Source organism: Rhamphochromis longiceps, linkage group LG19 (genome assembly GCF_057381845.1).
Source record: "Rhamphochromis longiceps isolate RC_006_pf linkage group LG19, R_longiceps_female_GT1.1, whole genome shotgun sequence".
NCBI classification, from domain to species: Eukaryota; Metazoa; Chordata; class Actinopteri; order Cichliformes; family Cichlidae; genus Rhamphochromis; species Rhamphochromis longiceps.
Window position 1 is genome coordinate 14014631 of NC_140575.1, and position 24522 is coordinate 14039152.

Genomic DNA, 24522 nt, shown 5'->3' on the forward strand with positions numbered 1-24522 from the left:
ATTTTTAATTTTTAGAGACGGTGACAGTGACATACTAAGAAAAAGGATATTGTGTATAAAGTGAGAAATTTAGTTAATTTCTTCAGTGAATTTGCTATTTTGCAACAACAATTATCTCAAGGTGCTTTATATTGAAAAGTAGAGCTCTTATAGTTCTTGACTGAGGATGATTACAACGAAGGTATTGCACACAATCATCTAATAAGTGATATTGTATCCATCCCTGGAGGAGGAGCTGGCCTGGGAAGAATTTGACATCTAGATGAACTTGAGGCTTCCCCAGTTTACAGACCTATTACCTGAACAAAGTCAACCTGGGGCATGAATGCACCGTGTTGCACACGGGAATTATATGAAGTATTCACCCTCATTCTGATGACTTTGTGTTTTGCATATTTGTCATTTGTTTCACATCATAAAAGTTTAGGTAATACAATTAAATACAAGTAAATTATTTCATTTATGAAAGGAAAAGGTTATCCAAAAAAGTATTAAATTGGAGATAATACATTTTTATTATCAATATTTAAGATTATTAGTTGATTTGCAGATGATCCCTGGATTTATCGATAAAGCCAGATGACACATCAATTAAAATAAAGTCAATAAAAGGGCAGTGACATTTAACATGTAAACCGTAACCTTACTCCAGTGTGTGGGCCTAAACTGAAGAGACACAAATAACTATATAGACTAATCTTTTTAAATGTACTTTAAGCCTCTGGCCAATCAGAAGCGTTAGCACAGATGTAAACAACATGTGAGCGTTTCATGTCAGTTTGTTCACCTCAAGTTTGAGCTTTGCGGTGTCGCCTGCTCATTTAACCTTTATGTGCGTCGTGTGTTTAAACACCTGTGCGCGCTACCGAGAGAGGAAAACGTCTGCGTGTCTAGCAGATTAATTTCCAAGAAAGAGGTGAGTTTTATTTCATGTTATTTGTGTGGTCTTATAGCTGTAGCATATCCAAAATATCGATGAAGGTAACAAGCTAAAAGCTAATGTTAGCCCTGAGCATGCGCAAGGACGTGTGTTTTTGAGGACCGAGCAGGTGCGAAGTAAGTTAGGTAATATAAAAAATAACGCGGGGCTAGAGTCTCCAGGCCTAAGGCCAACAAAAAGTTTGTCTTTAACCAAGTGCGGAGGAACGTTTGGGCTCAACTAAACTGATTTCGGCTGTTTGGCTAACCATTTGGCTAACTCTAAGCTAATAAACCGAAACGTAAAAAAACTAAAGTGAAATGCACGCAAGTGTTTTTAGTGGTGATATAGTTTGCTTTTGTTTTTTTAGAGAATGTACAAAGTTCCCCAAACCCATAGCATTATATTTAATTTTCAACATAATTTAAGTTACGTTAACTAACAATATAAATGGGAAAATTATTTTTTAATTGGCTCACGCGTTGAACAGCAGGCTGCTGCCCCCCGAAATCGAACTCAAAGACAAAAAAAGATCAAAACAAAACCGCACAGTTCAAATCAGTGACTTGTAATGTGGTGATTGAATTTCTGGATTTACATAAAAAGTTTTTGTTGTTGTTGATTTAAATGTAAATCCACTTTTTAAAAAATTGGGGGAAGCTCAAACCCTCCCTGGGGTGATATTAGAGTTGTTTGTGCATGTTAGTGTTTGGAGTTTTTGTTAGTTTGGAGATTACTTGAGTTAGGTTAGAGTTGCTTTGCAGTTTTGTATTTTCCTTTTTGCTTTTATTCTACCGTGAATATTTATTTTATTATTATTTTTAATTCCAAAGCTACTTTTGGCTGCTTGCTTATTTACAGGTGGTCGTCAGAGCAGGTAACTCTGCAGGTTGGATCTGCAGCTTTTTACGCCAGAACTCGGGGGGCACAAGCCTGGTGCCTTGTCCTGGGATCAGACCAGGTATCCTGTTAGGTGAATGTGTAAACCATTACACTATGGAGCCACTGGTAAAAACTTTGCATAATAACCTTTAAGAAAAGTTTGAAGATGACACTGTGCTTTGTGTTTGGCTTTGACAGCAACAATAGGTAGCCAAAAGGACAAAGCAGGTGGAGATGGCTCATAAAGTCCTGGGTGAGTAAGTGCAAAATTGATTTTAAAACTCACAGCTTATGGGTTGTGTGGACTGCATGATCTCATAACAACACAACAAGACAAGTGACCTTTGTGTTATTTAAGTTTTACTGTGGGATACGACAGTGTATTGGTTAGTTTGAGCAACTAGGAGGACATTCATGGAGGTTGTGATTAATATTTGTGTTGGTGTTGTGCTGGCTAAATGTTTAAAGTTGGAAAACTTTTGTTATATTGGAGGTTTTTGTTTTCTAAACAAAAATGGGGGAACAAATAAATGGCATAAGGTTTGAGTGGTCAGCCCAGAAATCGCGTGTGCTGGGAAGAAAATAACTGATAATGTTGAATTTTCTTCACCCTCAACAGGTATGGATAAAAAAGCAAGAAATAACGTGATGGTCTGCTGTCTGAAACCACCCATATGCGAAAGTTTGAAACCTCTTTCCATGTATTCAAGGATGACCTGTAACAGAAAGGCTGATCTGCAGCAATCGAGAAGGTTTTCTACATTTAATCATTTAGAAATTGAGGTCCGTAATAACTGGATAAATAAAAGGAAACCGTACTATTCCAGTCCTGATGAAGGGTATGTTAGTCCGTTAAAAAAGCCCCTTAGTCCACAGGCTTTGTCCCCTGATCTCGAGTGTTTTACGGACTATTACAGCCCTTTTGTGAGACAGCAATCAACATTGTCTTATCCTGAACCTTTACCTAAAAAGCAAAATGTTGGGAGTGCAGTAAAACAGCCTGTGAACTCTTGGCTACACTCGGAGCACATCAAGCAGTGTGGATCCTCCACAGATCCAGGAGGTGAAGAGGAGATCGTACAAAAACATATTACATCTGAGAATATCCTTTTAAAATTTTCCCCTGTGTTTGACTATGATGTAAATACAATATGTTACCTCAATCCCATTAATACCTGCACTGCAGCAGGTAATTTGGATCCTGCAGAAAGCTGCACAGCTCCACATTGCAACACGTTTCCAGAGAAACAATTTCCTGCTGTTCCTGCTGTTCAACACTTAGAAGAGATGGAAAGAAGAGTTGGACGAGAGAGTTTGGGAGTCAGTGATGATAGAGGCTATGTATCTCTCTCCTCCATAAATGACCATAAAGGAGATGGGTTATTGAACTCTAAACAGCTCACTAGTAACTCAAATCCCCATCTCAGGGTGGTTGAGAATGGCTGTCATCCTCAAAGATCACCCAAGCCACAATATAATAAACAAACTGTGACCTCTGGAGGCTTTACTGTTGCAGTGGATGACTTGAGTCCTGCTGTCAGTGGGCCTTTCATGGAGCTGATGACCTCCGTTGTGGAGAGTTTAGAAGGTGAGACTGAGGGGGTGTGGGATATCTGTCCTCCCACGCTTGAATCCTCTCCGTATGGCAAAGTCAGGCCAAACACTGCTAGTGACAGACGTCTGGCATCAGAGTCATCTGGACACAGTACAGAAGACACCAATCTGGAGGACGCCTGGGAAAATACCTTACCTCTTCAAGTACAGGTACACTTTGCTCCTGTTCTTTACAGCAGTGCTCTGTATATGTTTTCTTTTTTTTTTCTTTTTTTTTTTTTTTGCAAGAACACACAAGAACATCCAAATAAATCAGACAAAGTTTTGTCCTGACCCAGATGGCAATGAATGTTTGGCCTAATTTTGGCTCCTATCTCAGCCACGGGTCCACCTCACATTGCCCAGTGCCATAACTGAGCCGTAAGAGCCAAAATAGTGCAGAGAATTGGCCCCAATTGTCCCAAATCTCTCTATCAGGAAGCAAATTACTTCAGTGAGTTCGTGATGCTTTTGAACTCCATTCTAATGCAGCATGCTTTACTAGGGACGTGTGCAGTGGTGCATCTCAGACAATTTGGAAGATGTGTGTTAATTGAAATCTTAACAAACAATCAAGTTGGTATCGTAGCCTAAACAGACTTAACCCCATGTAACCTCTTTGTCTGAAAAGCCAGTATTGAATTATAAAATATTGATGCGTCTTCTGGATATGAAAGATGAAGCTTACACAGAAGTGCCTTAAACCTGCCGTCAAGGGGGCGATAGCTGCGACTGTGGAAAAAAAGACTGTAAATCAGTCCTCAGCTGTGAACTCTGTTAACACTTTGCTGATCGTTTTATGTCATGTTGAGTAAAACATTAAGTACATTTTGATCATTTTGAGAGGCATAAAAGGCGGGTTATCGAGGGTATGCTCATCGACTGTGGTTTCACTGAGAATCCACCCTTCACTCATCACAACGTGATTCATAATATAAAGTTACCCAAGATGAAAATAATGGTGACGTCATAGCACCTAGGCCCATTTTTGCGGTTTAAAAACAAGGGAAAACGTATATTTTAAGACAAAAGTAACGTCTGTCATTTGTAACACTTGGAAATCATGACCCTCGCTAATCCAGGGGTATGTTAGCTGAACTGAGCAGATTGTGGTGCACTTGGAGGAATATCTCTGCATAAATCCATGTGTTTGCCATGATTGAGCTCTTTACACAGCATATTGTTACCAATCAGTTTGATCACAGTCGTGTTCGAGGGCATTTCTGGAGAGGTAAATGTTGAGCTATAGTGGATCGACACAGATATTTTCTAAGCTGATTGACATTGGCGAGCTCTCCTTTGTCTCACTGAGGGTCTCTCCCTGGTTTGGTGTCAGGGTTTGTTACCCACCTTCCTCTGGTTGTGAGGATAACATTGCAAGGCAGAATACTCCCTTAGGTCAGCATGATTCCTGTGGCCCGTGTAGCCCATCAGCTCTACCTGAATTTTTATTAACTAAAATATATTTGTTTGTGTTTTGTGTCATATTAAGAGTTCAAAGAAAATGCTCTAAAAGTTTTTCTCAAATTAATGATATTTGTAAAGCTAAAAAAACTGTGATAACCCAGCAATCATACACAAATATTCTGTGCTTCCTCAAGGTGAAATCAAAAGTTGTTGTTCCATGCCAGCAAACCACAAAACCAGAGGAAGAGTCGCGTGCTCGGACTGCCAAGTGCTCCGGGACTCAAAGGTACTGTTACCTCTAGGGGGAGCAGTGGGACCACACTAGCCTCGCTCTGGTTTTTAGAGGCGCTCGGCCTGTTCTCTAGAAGCCTCATATTTACAGATTTGTGGGGCCATGTGCTTGTATCTTTTCAGGCCTGTGATCTTCAGCAGGAGGTCAGACTGGGAGAAGAAAAAGAGACTCTATGTCCATTCAGTAATGAGACACATGCAAGAGAAACAAGGAGCACATAATGGTAAGAACCTGTTGTTCTTTTCTCCCATATTTCTTTTCTTCTTCTCCTATTTTAAATATTTATTTTGATGTTTTACCTCAGAGGAAACTGACAGTTAATGTTTTTTACTATGATATTTATGGAAACATGCGTGAAATGGTGGCAGACATCATGGCAATGACTCCCTGAAATGATTTTTCAGTAGTCCTCTGAGCCTGATTGTAGCTGATGCTTTATGTGTGCTGTGCTGTGAGTATGTGCTCATGAATTCAAGGATAAGGTACAAATTGAAAACATTGTTTCGCTTTCTGACAAAGTAACCTTTAACCTGGATCGGACTTGGCCTGGGCCCCGAATTACGAATCTCCGTCTACATACTCGACATGAATGTCACATCTTTGGTGTTTCACAGATCATGACTTATTCTACAAAAAAACGATCCCTGCGAGTGCCACCTACTCCAGAAATGTTATCAGATGGTTGTTTAAAAATCTACGAAGGCTTCAAAAGTAAAAAGTAAAAGGCAACATTCTTGTAAAAAGCACCGGAGATGAATGCTGCAGTACATCGTTAATATGGTGATGTGATGCACAGAGCAGGAAATGATCTTTTTTTTTTTAAAATTCTAGTTAATTATTTTATTATTGAGTGCGCTCTCAGTGCTGTTGTTTTCCTCAGCTGATGGCTGTACATTAGAACTGAAACTTTAAGCTGGATCCATTTAAACATTAAATGCTACTCTCATGAAATCGTTTCAGTTTGCCACATAGCGAAGTGAAAGGAATTTGATTGATAGGCCAAGAATATGTGTGCAGGGTTCTGGTAATTGCAGGATGTTGCACTGATGGCTAGTAATGAAAATGCAACAAAGACGTATGTCAGGCAAGCTGATTGGTCAGCCCTTATGAGCCAGAGATGAAGTTTCTACCATTACTGAGTCACATGTGAAGAAAACTAGCTGAAGTAAGGATTATGTTTTCACAGTAAAGGACGCATTTAACATTTACCTCGAGTTTGCGACTAAAATGTAGACGTATGTTGGCTGTAAAAAGTGATTCTGAGATTCAGCCTGAGCAGCTTCACTTTTAGCCGACATGAAAGTTGATGACGCAGCAGCAGCGAGGATGGCGCTGTAGTTGTTTATGGCGGAGCCTCTCTGACTCCACACACAGTGCGCCGAAGAGAAAGAAAACATTTTTCTACAGTTGACAGCAGCCACGGTTGTTTCTGTAATCTATCCAAACCTTTGCAGGTAAAATGCCAGTAAGAGTGCTTTATCAGATCACACGATAAACAAACTTAAAGGTGAAGGAAAGTGATTCTGTTCGCCTCCACACAGAAATAAAAAAACTGTCTTGACCTTTAAGCTTGGTGGCGTTTTTTTTTTTTTTTTTTTTTTTTTTGTGTGTGTAAACTTTGCTGCAGGTCGATTGTCAGCTACTGCATGCAGGGGTCTGTCTTAAATCCAACCAGCATGTAGTGTTACCGGTATGATTTATTTCAAAGCTTTAGTTAGAATAAATAAATCTGTGAAATTATTACTAAGTACTGGGCCACCTACACGTTACACCTACAGGAGCTGCTCGGCCATGGAAACCGATGCCATGGAGCTCGCGGTGCACAGTTTTAGTGCTGATGTTAATGGAAATGGAGTTTTAGAGCTCCACGGCTACTGAGTCCAGAGAGCTTTGGTGACTTTTAATTGATTAAATAAGCAGTTAGTGGTACAGAAAGTAATAACTAAGTAATACAGTTACTTTTACTGTAAGTAATGACAGTAAAAGTAATTATTTTATAGATGTAAGTTAACGTGTAAACGTCTCTCACTTGGAAGCTTGTGTTGTGGGGTTTTATTTCCCCCCTCTGTGTCATGACTCTTCCCTTCAGTCACGTATGACCTTCAGTTTTGATGTTCTAACATCTGTGCCTCCTTCAGGTGTCATGTCTGAGCTGCTGAGTGTGCTGAACCGTGTTGCTGGTGAGAAAGCGGGCAAGGATGGGAAACGGTGGCAGCATCCCTCCGACTTCACCCGCCGGTACGCCACCTTTTTTGATTTTTTTTTTTTTTTTTTTTTTGTGGATTCAGAATAAACGAGTCTGAGTTTTATTTGTCTTTTTGTAAAAAATCAAGTTTAGTTTTAGTTGTCTGGCTTTGTTCAGTCGTCTCAGACTATCTTAGTGAAGTTCATCAAATGCTTCCTGACTGTTTTGTCAGATTTGTCAAAGATTAAATGAAAATATCCTCTAAATTTAGTTTTACCAGCACATAATGTCATGTTTTATATCTAGTTTTAGTTTAGCTTTATTTAAAGTTGTAATAATCTCCATCTGAATCTGCTTAATTTCAGAAATTACCAGAGTCGCTTTGGTACAAAGCCAGAGATGACGCTCCGAGAATGGCAACGCAAGAACTATGGCTCACACGAACGCTTTTCAAAAGTTCCTAAACTGTTTGAAAGATACCACTGTCCTCGACTCTAAAATGTCTGAGCAAGAAACACTGTGTGAAAAAACCCTTTACTGTTATGGTGTAATACGGCCCTTTTCAGACATGCATAACCTCGCTGCTGGCAACATTCAGACGTCATGGAGAGAGGCACAGCACGCACAAGCGCTGTAGTGAAGTGTAGCCACGCTTTAAATATTTAGCTCTCTCCACTGATGTCGATAAGAAGGTGCAGAGTGCTGCTGAGAGAGCTGTACTCCGCCCCTCACACACAAAGAGACCCCTCCTCTCGATAAAAATGTTTTAATAACTGAAAAGAAAATATGTACATGTTATTGGTAATTACTGTATTCATACAAGTGCAGGGCCTCTGGTACAGTGCAGCTGTGTGGATCGGGCAGTGGGGTTACTGAGGAGGAAGGTGTGTGTCTGGAAGGGGCTCGTTTTTCCTTGTGTCAAATATTTGCACTTTTTCTGTTTCTTGGGTGAATTTGTATTTGGTTGCCTGGTTTGTCTGTTTTGTTGTTGCACTTTTGCTTTTTCTTTCTTTCTTTAGATTCTACGTTTGTCTTTTATTTAAAAATTGGTGCATGTTTCAATGTGGTGTGTGCCGATCCAGTACTTGCATCCTTCCAAGTGACATCGGGCCCATCTGTCCTGCTAAATTCTTCACTATCCTACGAGCTGTCACATAATATCCTGCTTGATACGCTAACAAGTTCTTTTTTTCTAGATTGTTGGTTATTTTTAATTAAGTGTTGATTTGTTTTGACATCTGAAAAGCGTGGCTAATGGCAATTCCACAGTCATCTACAATTTTGAAAACGATGTTCAAGCCTCATCGTCACAGTGAGAAATGCTGATGGCTAACAGATACTCCCAGCCAAGGTATCTATCTGACTGAGAAAGTTGGATCAGTACATCACAGGTTATCAGGGATTTGTCATATTTTGATATGGGGAAGAAGCAGGAAAACTTTTCAGGCACGTGAAATGTCTTTTTAAATGGTTGAAAACTCTGTAATGTGTTGAAACATGTGCTTGCTATCATCAGGATTTGCAAGCAGCTGTTTGCGGCACACTTACTGACGCACTTTTGAGTTTGATATGGAGGCAGGCTGTCATACCTGCTGTCATACCTGCCAGGTCAGTTCACCCACATACCAGCTGTTTCATCTTCGTCCAACATTACCGGTGGTGTAAATGTGTCTGATTGTGTCCTGAATTATAATACTCTCTCTGGGAATAAAACAGTTCTCAGTGCAATTTCTTTTTTCATAATCGTGCCTGTTTATTAGGATTGTGGCCTAAACAAATGTCCTTTGTGCTTTCTTTTAAAGGCATCAGCTGAAAGTGATGTTTGGGGTTTCTCAGTGTTTGGGTTTTTTTCCTGCACTGTGACACAAGCTCAGGATATCCAGCATATCTCTTCCATGTCTGACTTCACTTACTTAAACATCAGCAATCAGGGTGAGCTTTTCAGCTCAACCTGGGGTTTGTTAATCCAACTCCAAGCATATTCACCTAAAAGTGCGTTAGCAGGAAGACTGGAAAAGTACGTCTGAATTGATAAAGTTGTAATTTTATTAAGTTTGAAGCTGTGGAGAAAAGCCTGCAGTGTGTAAGGTAACGGACCTCTCAGTATCGCAGCATGTCGGAGTCGGGTTTCATTAAATTAGTGTTTAGATGTGCGTAAGACCAGTTTTAATTTTCAATCCTTCAGCTGGAGCACCGGCTGTTCAACAGTGTGAGAGTAAGAAAATAATGTAAAAATAGAATTCAAACGTAAGCTTGGTCTACTGTGCAAATTTGATATAAAGGCAAAAAGGACAAAAATGTCTCATTGACTGTTTAGGATCAGATGCACTATTGTGCAAAAGTCTTGAGCCACCCCTCATTTAAAAACAAAATTTGTGTATTTCTATTTTTATATTTGCTATGAAAATGGGAAAGAGGTACAGCAATGTATTGACAGATGAGCAAACATAGAAATGCAGCATGCAAAGCAGGTCTGTACAACTCTAACAAGCTTGAAAGTCACTATTTGGTATCACCACCTTTTTATTCAACACAGTCTGAACTCTTCTCGGCAGCTTTCTTATAATTTCATTGAGTAGTCTTCAGGAATGGTTCTCCAGGCTTCTCTGAGGACATTCAGAGCTCTCCTTTGGATGTTGGCTGTGTTTCGAGGATCCCACACTGCTTCAGTGATGTTGAGGTCCAGGCTCTGGGCAGGCCAGTTGTTGACTGGTAGTGTTTCATTGTGTATTTTTCTGTCCAGGTCTGCTTTTACTGGACTGGAAGTGTTTGGGATCGTTATCATGTTGGAAACGTGAAGCTTTGCCAATCAAATGCTTTCCAGATGGTATTGTGGTGGGAACAAATGACAAGTTTCTGCAACAGACTGCTACTACCAAGGTGCCTAAAGATACAATTAAAAATAGTCTCTTACGTTACCCTTCTTTTTTTTCCCTTGAGTGAGTCATAGTTTAGTTTTAAGCAGCTTAACAAACAAACAAATAATCATTTGAAAATGCTCAGGTACAGGGTCTGGACTGAAAATGGTTGAAAAAGCAGCCAGTGTCCAAAGAAACACTTTGAAAGACCTGCAGAAAGCTGGAGAACTATTCCTCAAAGCCACCTTAAAAAAAACTCTTAGGAAGTCTGACTGCTTGGAATCAAAACAAAGAAGTGATGGTGGCTCAAGACTTTTGTGCAGTACTGTATTAATTCATATAGAGCAGCGTTTACCTCTCCTGAGGTTTGAGGGATCTTCCTGATGGTGGAGATTTCATACCTTTTCTTTTGAACTGCTAATCAAATTACCTCTTTGGCCACACACTACAACTTGGGGTTAAACAGGAAGGTGTTTAAATTATAGATATTCGTTTAAATTGTTGTTTTTATTGTAAAGCAGCAGCGACCTCTTTGTACTCTTTGCTGCTCGGTGGATTCAATGCACTGTGCTCTCATTAAACCTTGCATGAAAAGTGTAAGTGCCACCGGCTCTTAGCAGAGAACCCACTCCCTAGAGTCAGAGAGTCATCATAATAATGCTCAGCTCCCAGTACAGTTGTCTTCCCGTGTTAATGTTTGGTGAATAATGCTGCATTTTGTCAGTTTTATTCTGACAGCCCAGGTGAACACAGGCGGCCCAGAAGCACGGAGCAGGGGTCTTTTCCACGAATAATGCATGCGGTTAAAGTAATCCCGTCTGTGCAGATAGTAGGGCAGCCTGTCCCCGCCCGGCCAGCCAGAAGGTATGTAGGTGTGTGTCAGCATAGGCCTCGTGAAACTGCAGACTGCAGGGCACTTGGCGCGCTGATCCACACCTTCCAGCTGTGTTTTATTTTGTGTGTTATACTTTCCCTCCCCTCCTCTTTCCTTCGGAGGCAGTAACACAGCTTTGTGTTTACCTGACGTGCCTCACAGTTTTCCTGCAGCTGTGTTGGGAATTGTCAAAACAGACTACAAATAACGAGTCAGCTATAAAATCCCACCGCCTCGTTTCGCCTGCTCAGCCAAACAGTCGAGCCGGCGGTCGCTCTCGTATTGATACATGCGAAAGCAAATGCAGTCTAATGTTGGAGTCGAGTAGGCTTCGAGTGATTTGTCGTTTCGCTGCTAAAGCCTCATTGATTTCTGAGCCATTACGAATTCATGCACGTTTTCTTAGCTGCTGACTGGACGACAAATGCATTCACCCAAAACCACGTTGACGGCTGCATTTTTCAGCAGGACACATCTCTTTGTCAAACTTTGATTCCTCCACAGTGTTACACCCCGGCCTAGGCAACCGGCGTGCAACGTATGAAAATAAAAATAAGAAAAAAAAAAAACACACGAGAAAAAAACTACAGCTCTCCACCAAAATCCCAAAACTAAAGTATCGACAAATCTATTTACAACACGGGGGAGATCGCAACCATGACCAACTGACACACAGGGCTTAAATACATAGAAGGAGCAATCAGGGAATGGACCACAGGAGGGAAACACAGCTGGGGCAAATTAGACCTGACGAGACAAGGAAACGTAAACTGAACACACTAACAGACCTTCAAAGTAAAACAGGAAACACATGACAGTCACGCAAAAACAAAACACTGACAACACCGAAACGTAACACACAGCAACCGTGAAACACACACCTCTATTTTGAAAATATTAGATATTTTATTTAAGCATACACAAGTAAGCATACACCATATTCTTCATAATTGAAGTTGTGTAACCTTGTGCATAATAGTTAAACCATGCTAGCCCTCTTTAAGCAATGACTGCTGTACACTCCATACAATGAATATAAACATGATAGCACTAGTAAAGCAGTTAATTTTTACTAAACCATGCTTCTTCGTCATCCTCATTCCTAAATTTCAAGAATCCCATAATGAAACGGTCAAACTTCATGTATTTCCAGGCATGTTTCTACTCTAAAACAAAACACATGATGTGTTGTTAAAATCCAGCGATTGTTGCGAAACGGTCCGTCACTGCAACAGAGCATCGTCTCCCCCCCCCTCTTTTTTTCTCAGGCATTGATTTAGCACAAACGGTAGCAGGCGAAAAGGTTTCGGGCCTTTTTTAATGAGTGGTTTGACGCCACAGGGCTCACGTGGAATGTTGAGTTCGTGCTGTCGTCACCGGTTGTCGAGTGCGATTAAGGAAAGATTTTTCATCTGGCCACCGTTTGCTTAACCTGTTCCAGTCAGAGTGGTAGCAGCTGGGTGTTGCCTTCAGCCAACTTAAATCCCAGTAATCAGTTTTTCAGTAGCAGCAGCGATGGGCTAAGCGAACTGCACTGTCCACTGTCTGTAATGAGTGGACTCTAATTAGATACCCAGATGCCTTCCACTTAATTAGACATGTTATGCCACTGTGTAGCTGTTAAACATGGTCAAACACTTGTGTGTAAAACCAAATAAATAATTTTCATGTATTAAGTTGGAGAGCTCACCTAGTGCTCAGCTGCTGAAGCTGCAACCCTTAAGGGAAAGGGTTGGCACTTTCAGACATCCACTTGATGGCTTTCTCAGCCATTAGTTAGATGAAGAGACTGACTGCGCTTCCACGTTTGTACTGTTGCTCGAGCCAGCAACCCATTCTCATTCCCAGGGGGCAAATACTGCTGTTTTGTTAAAACTGCTGGTTTCTCACAGATGCACACAGTTGTTCTTTGGGACTTATGAGGTTAGTGAGACGGAAATTAATTGTAATCATGAAATTTGGACACTAGCATAGGACCCCTTGGTTTTGCATTCACTTTGGGACAGCTGCGGATCAAACATTAGACAGGAAAGTGAAGTGGAGTGACCCAGTGCGAACTCTAACCCAAGAAGCTCCAGCTTTCATTACACAGCTGAAGAGCGACTGAAGAGTTAAACAGAAAGCTCCCAACGGGAACAGCAGACGACCCAAACTTCCAACTTCCTAATGTTCACTTTGCGGGTCTTTAAAACTGGACTGTTGTGTTGTGGTGGCTGTGGCTGGTGCATTAAGGTAACAGCACCATAGGACATCTTGTAGCATCTGACAAAACAGGATTATTTTCTACCCCAGGATAGCAACGTGCTGGCATTCGATGCCTTACTTTGAGAATGTGTTGGCTGTAATTTAACCAGCTGCTAAGAGAAGTGTCGATCTTCTCGTGTAACTGCAAATTCCCAAAATGTCAAACTATTTATTGGTAAAGTTTGACAACCTGCCACGATAGCCCTACATTTAAATCTTTAATAAGGAATACAGTATTTACAGTGTCAACACGCGTACCATCATCACAACTTTTAAAATGAACTTCATACGTTGCTAGCTGACTCGATACCAAAGAGGAGCAAAGGACTTTCACTGTTTCGGGGAATGCAGGGGATAAATATGTTGTTGGATGTTCAAAGAAATCATTGGAGACGATTCTCGTCATTATCCTTCACTGTGTGGACGGATGCCTATTGATCGGAGAGTCTGCCACCGGGGAAAATGTTCCGGGGGGATAAAACGGATTCAGCCTTCAGCTGAGTGAAGTGTTTTAAGTAAAGTGGTGATCACTTCACAGAAAATTTCCCAAAGTTTGTCCTGGCTAGACAGAAGTGTTAGTCAGGAGAGACCTTTACATTAGACAGACTCACATTTTAAACCTTCATGTGACAGTTGCGGTGAAGAGGAAGAAATTGTGAAAGGAGACCGGGGAAATGGTGTGCAGCAAATAGCAGGGCTCGCTGCTCGTGAGTGATAGAAACCTGCCATTGCATTAGTTATCAGTCTACTCATTCTGTTCATTGCTTTTTCTCTTAACTGCCTCCCTTTTCCACTGCATTCAAGGCTGAGGAGCCGGGACCTGTTGTGTTCGCAGTAAAAGACGAGTCGGTGCATCACAGAATGAGAAGCTGCCCGTCGATACGGATTCCCAGCAGCTTGAATGGCCCTCGAACACCACGCCTGGGTGATTATGTGAAATATCCAGGGCTGTGTCCCTCATCGAAAACACTCTTCTTTTTAATGCACATAAACAGCATAATGACATAATAGAAGCACATAACGGTAGAGGAGTGCCATGAAAAACGCATTCAATAACAGGACTTTAACAGCCGTGTCTAAACAAAAAAAATTCACTAGCAGTAGCGGTACCCTCTTACAATACGAGACTATATATCTTCCATTTAGTCTTGTCATATTTCATTAAATGCTCTTCAGACTGATGCTACCAAACAAGAGTGGAATTTTAAATGTATTTACACATTAAAGGCCAGCCACCTCTTCCAGCTTTTCAGACAACACATCGACCTGTAATGTTTCCCTTTTTCTTTGCACACACATTTAAATACTGGGTGGAAGATAAATATCACGGTGTGAGATACAGGGGCTTCCATCTTATTAGATAAATCATATGGTGTGATTTATTTTTAAGGCAGTACTACTGAGTTTGAATCAGCCCTCGAATGTGTCATTTTGCTCCCAGATGTGCCATATACCATTATGTTTCAGCACAGATGTTGACTTTAAACTGGTGAAAAAGTCTGAATAGAAGCCCTTCTGTCTGGTGACAAAGAAATCGTAGGGTTGCAAGTTGGGCCCCATTTAACAAAAAAAAAGATTTTTTTTTTTTTAGTTTATTTTTTTTAGTTTATTTTTAAAATCCCATGCTAACCACTGGAAACCAAAGTTTTTACAACAGCGCTTAAGGACGTTTGGGGCTCGGAGTTAATTCCCTCCAAACTGGACGTGCAGTTCATTTGTCTGCCTGAACATTACAACATGCTGAGAGGTCGGGATTTTATTCAAAGAGGCTGCGGCGTTTGAGTCCTCGATTCTACACTTCCTCTGAGGGCTGTTATTGCTGATATAAGAGATCTCCTGTGTGTCTCTGAAGAGGAAAGACCACTTCTTCCGAGAGTCCAGCCCCTTTTAGAGTTCGTTAATTAGATGAATGCACTCCATTATGGCAGTTCTGCTCCTCTCCAGAATGCTTTGAGATTCATCCCCCTCAGAGAGAAAGACACGAGGGAATACTAAAGGGCTCATTCTGGACATGGAATGTAACATTTCAGAATAAAAGCATGAGGGACAAGAAGTAGGATGAAACCTGGCTTCTCATGAACTCTATTGTGAATATTTGTTCAGATCAGAGGTTCCTTTTAAGTGTTTTTATCTTGTTGATCAAGTCCTGGTGATTCAGCTTTGGTAGCAGCCCTCTCAAAAGCTGCTCTGACGTTGTCACAACACATTTTAGAAACATCTCATAAATTAGCCAGGTGGTAGAGTCTGGATTCCCTGAGGGGGCGGAAAAAAAAACAAGTGAATCCACAAGATTGCAAAGAGCTTCTGCCCGAGAGAGGATCAATGAAACAAAAATACCAGAACAACAAAACTGTACTGGTGGCACCTTGTAAAAATTTAAACAACTACACCCTAACAGCCCACTTAAGAGTACAGAATGCAACATGTAATGATGAAGTTATGCGTGGATATAAAAGATTAAAGCAGAGGAGACGATTTCAACCCAGAAAAGGGAAATGCCCAGGTTTTGCGGTCACTGATAACACACTGCAAGACGCTGAGAAGAAGGTGACAGAGAGAATGAAAAGGTCTCTGGCTCTGTTTATCAGCTTTGGTCCCTGGGGCCTGTTTATCTGCAGTCTCTCCAACACCAGAGCCATTCGGCTCTAATCGCTGCCGCCCCACAGTGCAGTAGTCACTGAGCACGGAGCAGCCGCTGCTTTTCACACCGGCGCAGGCGGAGGGAGCATGCTCGACACCCAGAGTCCTGCGGCCTCGCTCTGGCGCCAGGCCCGAAGGAGAGAAGGCGCTGCCGAGGGGCCCAGAGTCCCAGCGTCATCCTGACAAGCAGATGGGCTTAAAAGGGGCCTGCTTGTTTGTGAGAACACAAAGTCTTTTAGGTAAAGAGAAGACGTCCTGGCAGTCACACCTCAATGATGTTGACAGATGGCATCCTATTGTTGTTGTTGTTGTTCTTGGGGAACTGTGGGAGGAGAGAAGAAGACGACAGGTATGAGACGACCGCAGGACTCAGGAGTCGCACAATAAAATTCAATGAGTATGAGGATGCCTCTGCTGCTACTTGGATGCTTTATTGATGTTTGCAGGAGAGTGAAAGGAATAAAGATTAGTTCTGGACTTGTGCTGTCAGCACACGATACATGGTTATGAAATGGGCTCTGTGCATTGATCAATTAGAACTTATTGCATGACTCGAGGGCTGCTGCGAGCTGATGCTGCGTAGTCATGCACGTAATGGCGCCATGTTGGAGCAATGTTCAGCTTTAGCCTGACGCTCAGATGACACCATGGGAGCGTATGAAGTGTCAGTGGAAAAAAGTCTAGAAGTGGCCGGGACCATTCACCTGCCCGGCGCCGCTGAGGGGGAGACACCCGGGGAGAGGAGGGGAGGGGGGTGGGTTATACCTTACTGCGCAACAGCCCCCCCGTCGGATGCTCGGGAGTGCTGCACTCTGAGGAGTTTTTGGCTTTGTCCTTGTTGTTGTTCGGCTCGTTGTCTTTGATTATGTCATACTGGCGACAGAAGAGGGCGATCACACCTGGGGGAGAGATGGTTCGCATTCATGATCGGACAAATCTGGGTATTGTTATCGTCTAAACATTAAAAGCTGGATTTTGTGTTGTATTTACAGAAAATTGGGAAAATCGAGTGTAATCCACACAAAGGCCGTCTGATCCTGGTTTACTGAACAGGTTTGTCCTCACCTGCCCACATGATGAGTACCACCACGATGATGATGAGCTCCCCAGCCCGCAGCTGGGTCGTCTGTCCCACTTCCTCCATTGTTACTTCGTCTAAAAAAGATTTTAGAGGAAACAGGAAATTAGCCTATATTAAAAAACTAACATTATAGAGAATATATATTACAGTGGTATCTCATTTATCCGCAATAGATAAAATCTGCGAAGTAGCCAACTTTATTTTTTATTATATTATAGATGTTTTAAGGCTTTAAAACCCCTCACTACACACTTTTTACACTTTTCTCAGACAGGCATGAACATTTTCACACTGTTCTCTCTTGTTTAAACACTCAAAGTTCAAACCTTTGTAGAAAATAAGTCCAGTATTATAGAATGAAACCAAAGACACCTGCAGGTGTTTTTTTTGACATTTCTGTGTTTGTTGGGGAGAAAACGTACAAACATACAGTACAGCACTTCAGAGTCACACTGCTAGCGATCGAAGATTTATGTAAATTTGAAAAGCTGAATGAATTCTGTACAGGAGTGAACTACGTTATAGCGAGGGACCATGCCCTTCATGCATAGTGGTCACAACATAGGACAGCTATTGCAAAGTATTTCTGTCAGTGTTGATGGTATACTTGCACATAAACCACAACATTAGACACACTGATGTGTCACTCCATACCCTGGTGATGTCTACCTAAGTGCACATGTAATTTAAAAAAAAAAAACACAAATGAGAAAAAAAAGTTCAAGAATCTTTTATTCATGATGAATAAAGATACTAATATATAAAGATACTAGTTAGTTAGCTATAATAAAGTAATATCTTACTAGTATCTTAGATATTGGTAGATATTGGTAAGATATTGGTATCTTTATCTCTATCCTCTATTGGTAAGTTTATCCTCTGTAAAACAGGCCATTTTAGTTCCTTTTCCCATCTCTTTTAGCCAACTTTCTAAAGCCAAGATCAGAGGAAAACTGTCTGAAACAGTGTTTGGTGAGAGCAGGGTCAAGTCTGACCTCAATTGTACATATTCATTATATGTAGCTGCAACTGCAGCAGCTATCCGAAAGCAGCTGGATAGCGTAGCGGTAAAGCTACATGTCTTTGGAACAGGAGTCACAAGTTCGATTCTTGCTTGGGTGCGTCTGTATCCAGTAAGCAGTGAGGATTCCATTCCTATGCAATCATCCACAACACACATGCTACGGCAAGGGGGAGCCGGGATGCTAAGACAGGGGGTATATCGTCCTCCCTGAGGTCGGCAATGTCAGGAAGAAGCAACATGAGTGTTTTAGCTAAGAATGTGAGGTTTAGTTGAGAGAGAGAGAGAGCTCAAGAATACTGAGAGCACAATGAGAGTTCTAAGAGTACTGAACTGGTGGCCATAATTCTCAAAGGCTACGTGGTGTTAGGAGAACTATTACTCAAGATGCTCAACAGCAGGCTAAGATAATCAAATTACCTGTGTAACTGGATTACTTTTTTGAGACACGACAGAGTAAAAAATAGGTTCTTGATTCTAAATAAATACTTTTTTTTCTACTTCCATGTGTTAACATCCTACACAGGTAATTTGATTATCTTAGCCTGCTGTTGCTTTTGAGTAATGTCTCCTAACACCACATAGCCTTTGAAGGATGCCACCAGTTCAGTACTCTTGGACTCTCATTGTGCTCTCAATATTCTTGATCTCTCTCTCAACAAACCAACATTCTAAGCTGAAAAGACTCATGTTGCTTCTTCCTGACGTTGCCAACCTCGGGGAGGACGATATCCCCCCTGTCTTGGCGTCCTGACTCCTCCTTGCCGTAGCACATGTGTTGTACCTCATCACCATGAGAGATAAGCACTGGACTTGAAGAGGACTTGAACTTGTGACTCCCACCCCAAAGGCTTAGAGTCTTACCACTACACTATCCAGCTGATATCAACATGAACATCAATATATATATATCACATCTTGTATTAATGTTGCCATGTAGCCATTTTCACACCTTGGCTCAGGGTCCATGTCCCTTTTCTCCACCAGTAGCTCTTAGAACTGAAAAAGATTCTCAAATTAAATTTTTATATATTATAAATTTATATATTTATATATTTGTAATTTTTTATAATACTTACTTTATATGTGTATAAGTAAGTATTATCATTCTTCATCATTCATTTGTATCTTTATTCATCATGAATGAATAAACTAGTAAGATACTTAGATATAAAGATACTAATATCTAAGATACTAAGATACTTTATTCTTTAAATAAAGATACTAAATATTATCTTTATTTTACTAAATACTATTTAGTATCTTTACTAAATAAAGATAAAATAAATAAATATATATACAGTGGGGCAAAAAAGTATTTAGTCAGCCACCGATTGTGCAAGTTCCCCCACTTAAAATGATGACAGAGGTCAGTAATTTGCACCAGAGGTACACTTCAACTGTGAGAGACAGAATGTGGAAAAAAAAAATCCATGAATTCACATGGTAGGATTTGTAAAGAATTTATTCGTAAATTAGGGTGGAAAATAAGTATTTGGTCACCTCAAACAAGGAAAATCTCTGGCTCTCACAGACCTGTAACGTCTTCTGTAAGAAGCTTTTCTGTCCCCCACTCGTTACCTGTATGAATGGCACCTGTTTGAACTCATCATCTGTATAAAAGACACCTGTCCACAGCCTCAAACAGTCAGACTCCAAACTCCGCCATGGCCAAGACCAAAGAGCTTTCGAAGGACACCAGGAAAAGTATTGTAGACCTGCACCAGACTGGGAAGAGTGAATCTACAATAGGCAAGCAGCTTGGTGTGAAAAAATCAACTGTGGGAGCAATCATCAGAAAATGGAAGACATACAAGACCACTGATAATCTCCCTCGATCTGGGGCTCCACGCAAGATCTCATCCCGTGGGGTCAAAATGATCATGAGAACGGTGAGCAAAGATCCCAGAACCACACGGGGGGACCTGGTGAATGACCTGCAGAGAGCTGGGACCAAAGTAACAAAGGTCACCATCAGTAACACACTACAACGGCAGGGAATCAAATCCCGCAGTGCCAGACGTGTTCCGCTGCTGAAGCCAGTGCATGTCCAGGCCCGTCTGAAGTTTGCCAGAGAGCACATGGATGATACAGCAGAGGATTGGGAGAATGTCATGTGGTCAGATGAAACCAAAGTAGAACTTTTTGGTATAAACTCAACTCGTCGTGTTTGGAGGAAGAAGAATACTGAGTTGCATCCCAAGAACACCATACCTACTGTGAAGCATGGGGGTGGAAACATCATGCTATGGGGCTGTTTTTCTGCCAAGGGGACAGGACGACTGATCCGTGTTAAGGACAGAATGAATGGGGCCATGTATCGTGAGATTTTGAGCCAAAACCTCCTTCCATCAGTGAGAACTTTGAAGATGAAACGAGGCTGGGTCTTCCAACATGACAATGATCCAAAACACACCGCCCGGGCAACAAAGGAGTGGCTCCTTAAGAAGCATTTGAAAGTCCTGGAGTGGCCTAGCCAGTCTCCAGACCTCAACCCCATAGAAAATCTGTGGCGGGAGTTGAAAGTCCGTGTTGCTCGGCGACAGCCCCAAAACATCACTGCTCTCGAGAAGACCTGCATGGAGGAATGGGCCAAAATACCAGCTACTGTGTGTGCAAACCTGGTAAAGACCTATAGTAAACGTTTGACCTCTGTTATTGCCAACAAAGGTTATGTTACAAAGTATTGAGTTGTATTTTTGTTATTGACCAAATACTTATTTTCCACCCTGATTTACGAATAAATTCTTTACAAATCCTACCATGTGGATTCATGGATTTTTTTTTCACATTCTGTCTCTCACAGTTGAAGTGTACCTCTGGTGCAAATTACTGACCTCTGTCATCATTTTAGGTGGGGGAACTTGCACAATCGGTGGCTGACTAAATACTTTTTTGCCCCACTGTACACTAAAATTATTCTATTTAGTATCTAAATAAAGATACTAGTACTCTTAGATATAATATCTAAGAGTACTAGTATCTACTAATATCTACTAGTATCTTTATATCTAAGACTAGTATCTTATTAGTATTCATGATGAATAAAGATACAAATGAATACTTATACTTACTTATACACATATAAAGTAAGTATTATAAAAATATACAGCTGGTCTCTCTCCTAGCTTGGGAGTCAGCACAGCCTCCCCCTGACCTGGCGTCCTGGCTCCCCCTTGCCGTAGCATGTGTGTTGTGGAAGATTGCACAGGAATGGAATGTAACCCTCACTGGATACAGACTCACCCAAGCAGGAATCAAACTTGTGACTCTTGCGCCAAAGGTGTGTAGTCTTACCGCTACGCTATTCAGCTGCTTCCGGATAGCTGCTGCAGTTGCAGCTACATATAATGAATATGTACAATTGAGGTCAGACTTGACCCTGCTCTCACCAAACACTGTTTCAGACAGTTTTCCTCTGATCTTGGCTTTAGAAAGTTGGCTAAAAGAGATGGGAAAAGGAACTAAAATGGCCTGTTTTACAGAGGATAAACTACGAGGCTCAACATAGTCCCACTGGACTGTGAAACATTAAAGGCTACTCTAATCCAAGAATAGAAATATGGAGCTGGAAATGAACACAATAGGTCTTCTTTAATTACACCAGCCTTAATGAAATTCCATCTTTGAAGTCATGACCATCAACAGAAAAGTCTGCCTGTGGGTGCCTGCAGACATCCACTGAGCAAAACAACAGCACAAACAACTAGGGTTGCCAACCGTCCCTTAAAAAACGGAATCGTCCTGTATTTAGAAACAAAAGTACACGTCCCGTATTGAGCTAATAAGGGACGCACTTTGTCCCGTAATACAGTGAGAATCAAAAGTAGTCTATAAATGTTAATGGAATTAACGCTTTGTTTGAAAACATAATTCCCAGCCCCTCTCCTGCTTTGTGACCAATGAGCTGACAGCACACTTATGACAATTCGAGTATGACAATTCAGATTACCGCTCATCTCATTGGTCGAGGAAAGGTCGCTTACGGAGAAAATACCGGAAGACAACAGATGACCACAACAAGAAGCATGGCCAACAGGGAAACAAACGCCGACACTGTGGTGCAAGTCTCGGACGACAGTACACCTAAAGCTGGGCAAACACTGTGCGATTTTTTTCAGTCACGTTATTCAGCTCCTGCTCAAACTGCACGATTGACTCGCAGGGGTTAGAAGTTGGTAGGTCACGATGCAGGGTTTCACACTATACGACCCGATGCTCTGATGCGACCTGAGTGCTCACACTGTGCCTCCATAAAATGAAGGTTATAACAGAAAATCTGTCGCTCGCTCTCTCTGTCTTTCACTCACACAGACACACCACCACATCAACTTTGCTAAATTGCTAATGAAAAACATTGATCAGGCAGCTGTGATTGAGCAGCAGTGTAGATCCAACTATTTTCACGGTTGTTGTGGTCGTGATAATTTTGTGAGGCCACATCGAAAAGGCTCGGATGAGCTTTCCAAAGTTCTACAAGTTGTGCCTCCATCGCTGGTGTCCAGATCACACGCTGCACAGCCGTGCTGCTCCGTCTTTTTCACAGACGTTTACGTGTTTGCGCGTGAGCAGTGTGAGCGGCTGTGTCACCACAGCCGCTTCTCGTTACCCCACGTATACTAAACGATGCACGATGAAGGCCAAAATCGGGCCGATCACCAAATCGGTTACACGACTCAAAAATCGTCTCAAAATGGGCCAAAAATCGCACAGTGTAAGCCCAGCATTAGAGCAGCAATGTTTGTTCGCTCAGAGAAAGAAAAAAAGGCTGCAAAAGTACAGGGAGGAATGGGAAAAGGAAAACACCTGGCTGGAAAAGTGCACGATAACACATATAAAGCGCACTGCACTGTGTGCCAGCGCACTTTTTCCATAGGCATGCTTCTATTGGTGGGCACATGAAGAACATGAGGGGCATGAAAGCTCGGGGAACCCTTTACCAATTTTTTGTCCGCCAGGCCAAGGCAGAAGCAGATATGGTATGTAAACATTGGTTTGTTTTTTTTAAACCCTCTGGTTAAGGATATGGGCATGTGCAGTGAATATCAGCGCTATGTGGCCAGAAGTGTGATAATATAATTTATTTTGTGTAATAAACAACTGCAAGGATAGATGATTACAACAAATAGATGACTAATACATAAAAGTAATACATATTTTAATAATGATGATGAGTTATGATGCGTAATCATGGGAACAAGTGGGTTTACAAACAGGAGCAGCTGATTAGCATTAGAAAAGCTGAAATAATACCTCAACTGAAGCCAACTGTACTAAATGCATATGTGCACTGTTACAAGAATATTTTTCGTTCTATTGTTTTCTATTAATTTATATAATTTTAAGTTAAGCAGGACAGTTCTTTTAAAGAAAGATTTACTTATATTCTCAAAAGTTAAGCATGACAGGCTTCTGTTTAAGAAAGAGACCTGTTTTACTGTGTTAATGTTGTCATTGTGAGCTAAAAATAAATGGCTAAATGATCATTTGTTTCCCATATGGTCATATCACAAAGAATATGCATCTGCTTAAATCAAATTCAAGTCAAATGGTTAAAAAATAATTTCACACACAAAAAAAAGAGCTACAAAATTCACCACACTGGGAAGGGTGAAGACAACTGGGTTGCCCGGCCCTGGCCACGAGGTGTCCCTTATTTATTTTTCAGGGAGTTGGCAACCCTACAAACAACTCTTCCTCAATGCTGAGTGCTGGGGAAGTCACAGGCTTGATATAAAGTTCACTGCAGCGTGGAGAGCACTCTTATTAGATGCAGTGTGTGACATTTGGAGGGCCCGGTGTGGCAGGAACCCCACGCTCCAGTAGCTTTTAGCATCAAGCATTTCTGCTGATCGATCGGCCTCTGTTGCCTTGTATTAAATAATCAAAGTCCAGCAGCCCTGGGCACCTGACACTGTTGCAAGCTGGCCTCACTGGGGCTCACTGCATTGCTCTAAAACACCTCTGATGCTTTCTGACCAAGATCCAGACACCAGGCGGGTTTTATCTGTTACAGCCATCAATAAGTTCCACTTAGTTTTAATATTTTAGCCTTGTTGGCCTTTTAAAAGTCGTCTCCCGTGGAAAGAGCATTTTGGAAACTAATGAATAGCATTCATTTAAAAGGAGACATTTATTTTTTATTTTATTGAGGTCTAAATGTCCATCCTCATGTCTCTAACCCAGAAATCGGTCTCATTACGCTGTGATGAAGGATCTCTCGGTTTTTTAAATGCATCTGGAGGACAGATGAGAGGGGAGTCTGTAGGAGGAGATGTAATTGAGGACACACAGGTGCATCCTTTGCAGAAGTGTTTTTACCTTCAGTGCATAAAAGAGGTGCAGTGCACAGCTGGGACAGATCAATCATGGTTTTAAAAAAATGAAAACTTTTTCTTTCTTAGTTATTTAAGATGATCAGACTTTCTCCTTTTCACTGTCTCTGTGTGATTAAAAACATTATATCCTGTCACATCTTGGCATGCCGTGAATTTAATTAAAAGCGGCATGAAGTATAAACACTCTT

The 24522-nt window shown here is 41.4% G+C and overlaps 2 protein-coding genes across 2 annotated transcripts in view; one reads left to right on the top strand and one right to left on the bottom strand.

The window, feature by feature from the left end:
- The first annotated feature begins 792 nt into the window (after positions 1 to 792).
- On the top strand, positions 793 to 8931 carry LOC146646403 (uncharacterized). The gene is made up of 8 exons (XM_085391856.1): positions 793 to 916; positions 1781 to 1880; positions 2000 to 2054; positions 2421 to 3565; positions 4996 to 5087; positions 5216 to 5316; positions 7232 to 7331; positions 7644 to 8931. Exons 3-8 carry the CDS (start codon positions 2036 to 2038, stop codon positions 7774 to 7776), a joined length of 1590 nt encoding a protein of 529 aa, XP_085247982.1. The 5' UTR covers positions 793 to 916; positions 1781 to 1880; positions 2000 to 2035; the 3' UTR covers positions 7777 to 8931.
- A 3063-nt stretch (positions 8932 to 11994) lies between these two features.
- The window catches only part of fndc5a (fibronectin type III domain containing 5a), a 46187-nt gene continuing 33659 nt past the window's right edge, over positions 11995 to 24522 (bottom strand). Inside the window, exons 4-6 of the mRNA XM_085391932.1 lie at positions 16960 to 17049; positions 16660 to 16793; positions 11995 to 16216 (exon numbers count right to left, since the gene is read on the bottom strand). Of these exons, the coding sequence (XP_085248058.1) occupies positions 16157 to 16216; positions 16660 to 16793; positions 16960 to 17049 (284 nt within the window). The 3' untranslated portion in view covers positions 11995 to 16156. The remainder of the gene's footprint in view (positions 16217 to 16659; positions 16794 to 16959; positions 17050 to 24522) is intronic.

Excerpts from the sequence above, each read along its gene's own strand:
- LOC146646403 (XM_085391856.1), top strand. Across the intron at positions 5,317-7,231 it reads GAAACAAGGAGCACATAATG|GTGTCATGTCTGAGCTGCTG; the intron begins GTAAGAACCTGT and ends TGCCTCCTTCAG. Across the intron at positions 7,332-7,643 it reads CCCTCCGACTTCACCCGCCG|AAATTACCAGAGTCGCTTTG; the intron begins GTACGCCACCTT and ends GCTTAATTTCAG.